This window comes from Selaginella moellendorffii, unplaced genomic scaffold (genome assembly GCF_000143415.4).
Source record: "Selaginella moellendorffii unplaced genomic scaffold, v1.0 SELMOscaffold_90, whole genome shotgun sequence".
Taxonomy (NCBI): domain Eukaryota; kingdom Viridiplantae; phylum Streptophyta; class Lycopodiopsida; order Selaginellales; family Selaginellaceae; genus Selaginella; species Selaginella moellendorffii.
Window position 1 is genome coordinate 674083 of NW_003314351.1, and position 1762 is coordinate 675844.

The 1762-nt window shown below is 45.3% G+C and overlaps 1 protein-coding gene across 1 annotated transcript in view; it reads left to right on the plus strand.

The window, feature by feature from the left end:
• Nucleotides 1-992: 992 nt before the first annotated feature.
• Nucleotides 993-1762, plus strand: part of LOC112341798 (outer dense fiber protein 3-like) — a 1218-nt gene continuing 448 nt past the window's right edge. Inside the window, exon 1 of the mRNA XM_024662519.1 lies at nt 993-1743. Within this exon, the coding sequence (XP_024518287.1) occupies nt 993-1743 (751 nt within the window). The remainder of the gene's footprint in view (nt 1744-1762) is intronic.

The following is a 1762-nucleotide window of genomic DNA, read 5'->3' on the forward strand; positions in this document are numbered from 1 at the left end:
ACAGCCATGGAGAAAAAATGTGCAAACAGCAACACCAACATTGCGACAAACAGCCACAAAAGAAAGAAAGTAATACGGCTTTCTCACATAACAATACGGTCATGGAAACAAGAGAATGTGAATAGAACAAACAGCTCAAATCATATAGCAATACGGCTATAGAACTCAATTCTCCCCTTCCTTAGGAATGTCATCCAAGTCAACCAAAACTCGGAAACACTCTCTTCACGTCATTCTTAGTTTTCCATGTAACTTCATCCATGGAATAACCATTCCACTAAACTAACAACTCCCTAGTTATCTTTCGGTGTGTTTTCACTAATCTTTGAGCAAGAATATTGGCCAGACCAGCCTTTTCTGCATCAATCTCTAGGACCTGGATGATGGATTGATCCATGATATCACTAGAGTGCAAACACGCTTTAAGCTTGGTCACATGGAACATTGGATGAATCTTCGAACTAGCTGGCAAGTCCAAAGTGTATGCAAGATCCCCCACACACTGTAAAATTGTCCAAGGCCCATAATACTATGGAGACAACTTAGCATTGCTTCTTTCATTTGAAATTTTAGCTTTAGAGCAGCAGCAATAACCTTTGGACCAGAACTGGCGCACAAAATGTTGCCGCTGGTTGATATGCAAACATTATACCTAAACACAATCCATTTAAGAAAACTTCATGTCACCACTGATCAAAAGTGGGCTGATGCACTAGAGCACTTCCAATTAGGATAAAGGGCACCAAACACACATCAACCTCTCTAGTTCGCCACACACAAGCTACAAATACTACTTATTCTAGCATAACACTAACACGTTTCAAATTCACATGAAAGAAGCATAGGCAACTTAGTCTCTTCCCACACTCTTATGCTTCATGATAGGCGCCAGACAATTTCTTAAAATGAGATATTCTGTTATGTGTTCAGCCAGCCGTTAAAACTCAAAACGCGCCTCTGCCTATCACAAAACCACAAGTAAAAGACAAAAAATGGGAAGGAAGAACAAAGACAACAAGAATCCAGGCCCTGGTGCATACTATCCAGACGTCAAGCCAGTCACTCCAGCATCTCCAGCGTATTCGATCTCCTGCAAGCCTCCTCCTCCCCACAATGACGAAGATAATCCCGGACCAGGAGCATACACTGTCGAGCATGGAAATAAGCGTTTTGGACCTGCATTTACAATTCCTGGTCGCCATCCTTCTTCTCACGAGAAAGACGAAAAAGCACTTATGCCTGGACCTGGAGCATACAGAGCCGACTGTGAGATCATTCATCCTCGAGATCCTGCTTACTCAATGCAGGGACGAAGGTCTTCCTACCCAAAAGAAGTTCTACCTGGACCGGGTGCTTACGGTGCTGGAGCTTCAGAAAGCGGTCCGTCTTTTACAATTCTGGCGAAAAGAGAGTCGCCAATGTCTACAAGTGCCGAAACGCCTGGACCGGGCGCCTATAATGCTGGAGAGCGTCCAAAATCGTCGGCTATTTCTTTTGCTGGGAAATATGGACGAAGGTTGGAGGATGACAGTCCTGGACCGGGAGCTTATCCAGCAGCAAGCACTTTAACAGGTCCATCCTTCAGCATGGCACGAAAGCGACCACCACGAGAGGTTATTGAGACGCCTGGACCTGGACAGTATGCAGCAGACGCAGCCCTGGCTTATCTTCAACACAAAGAGCCTGCTTTCAGCATTGCTGGTCGAGGACGAAGACAGGTTGAAATTTCTGGACCCGGGCCTGGTGCCTACAGTCCCAGGGT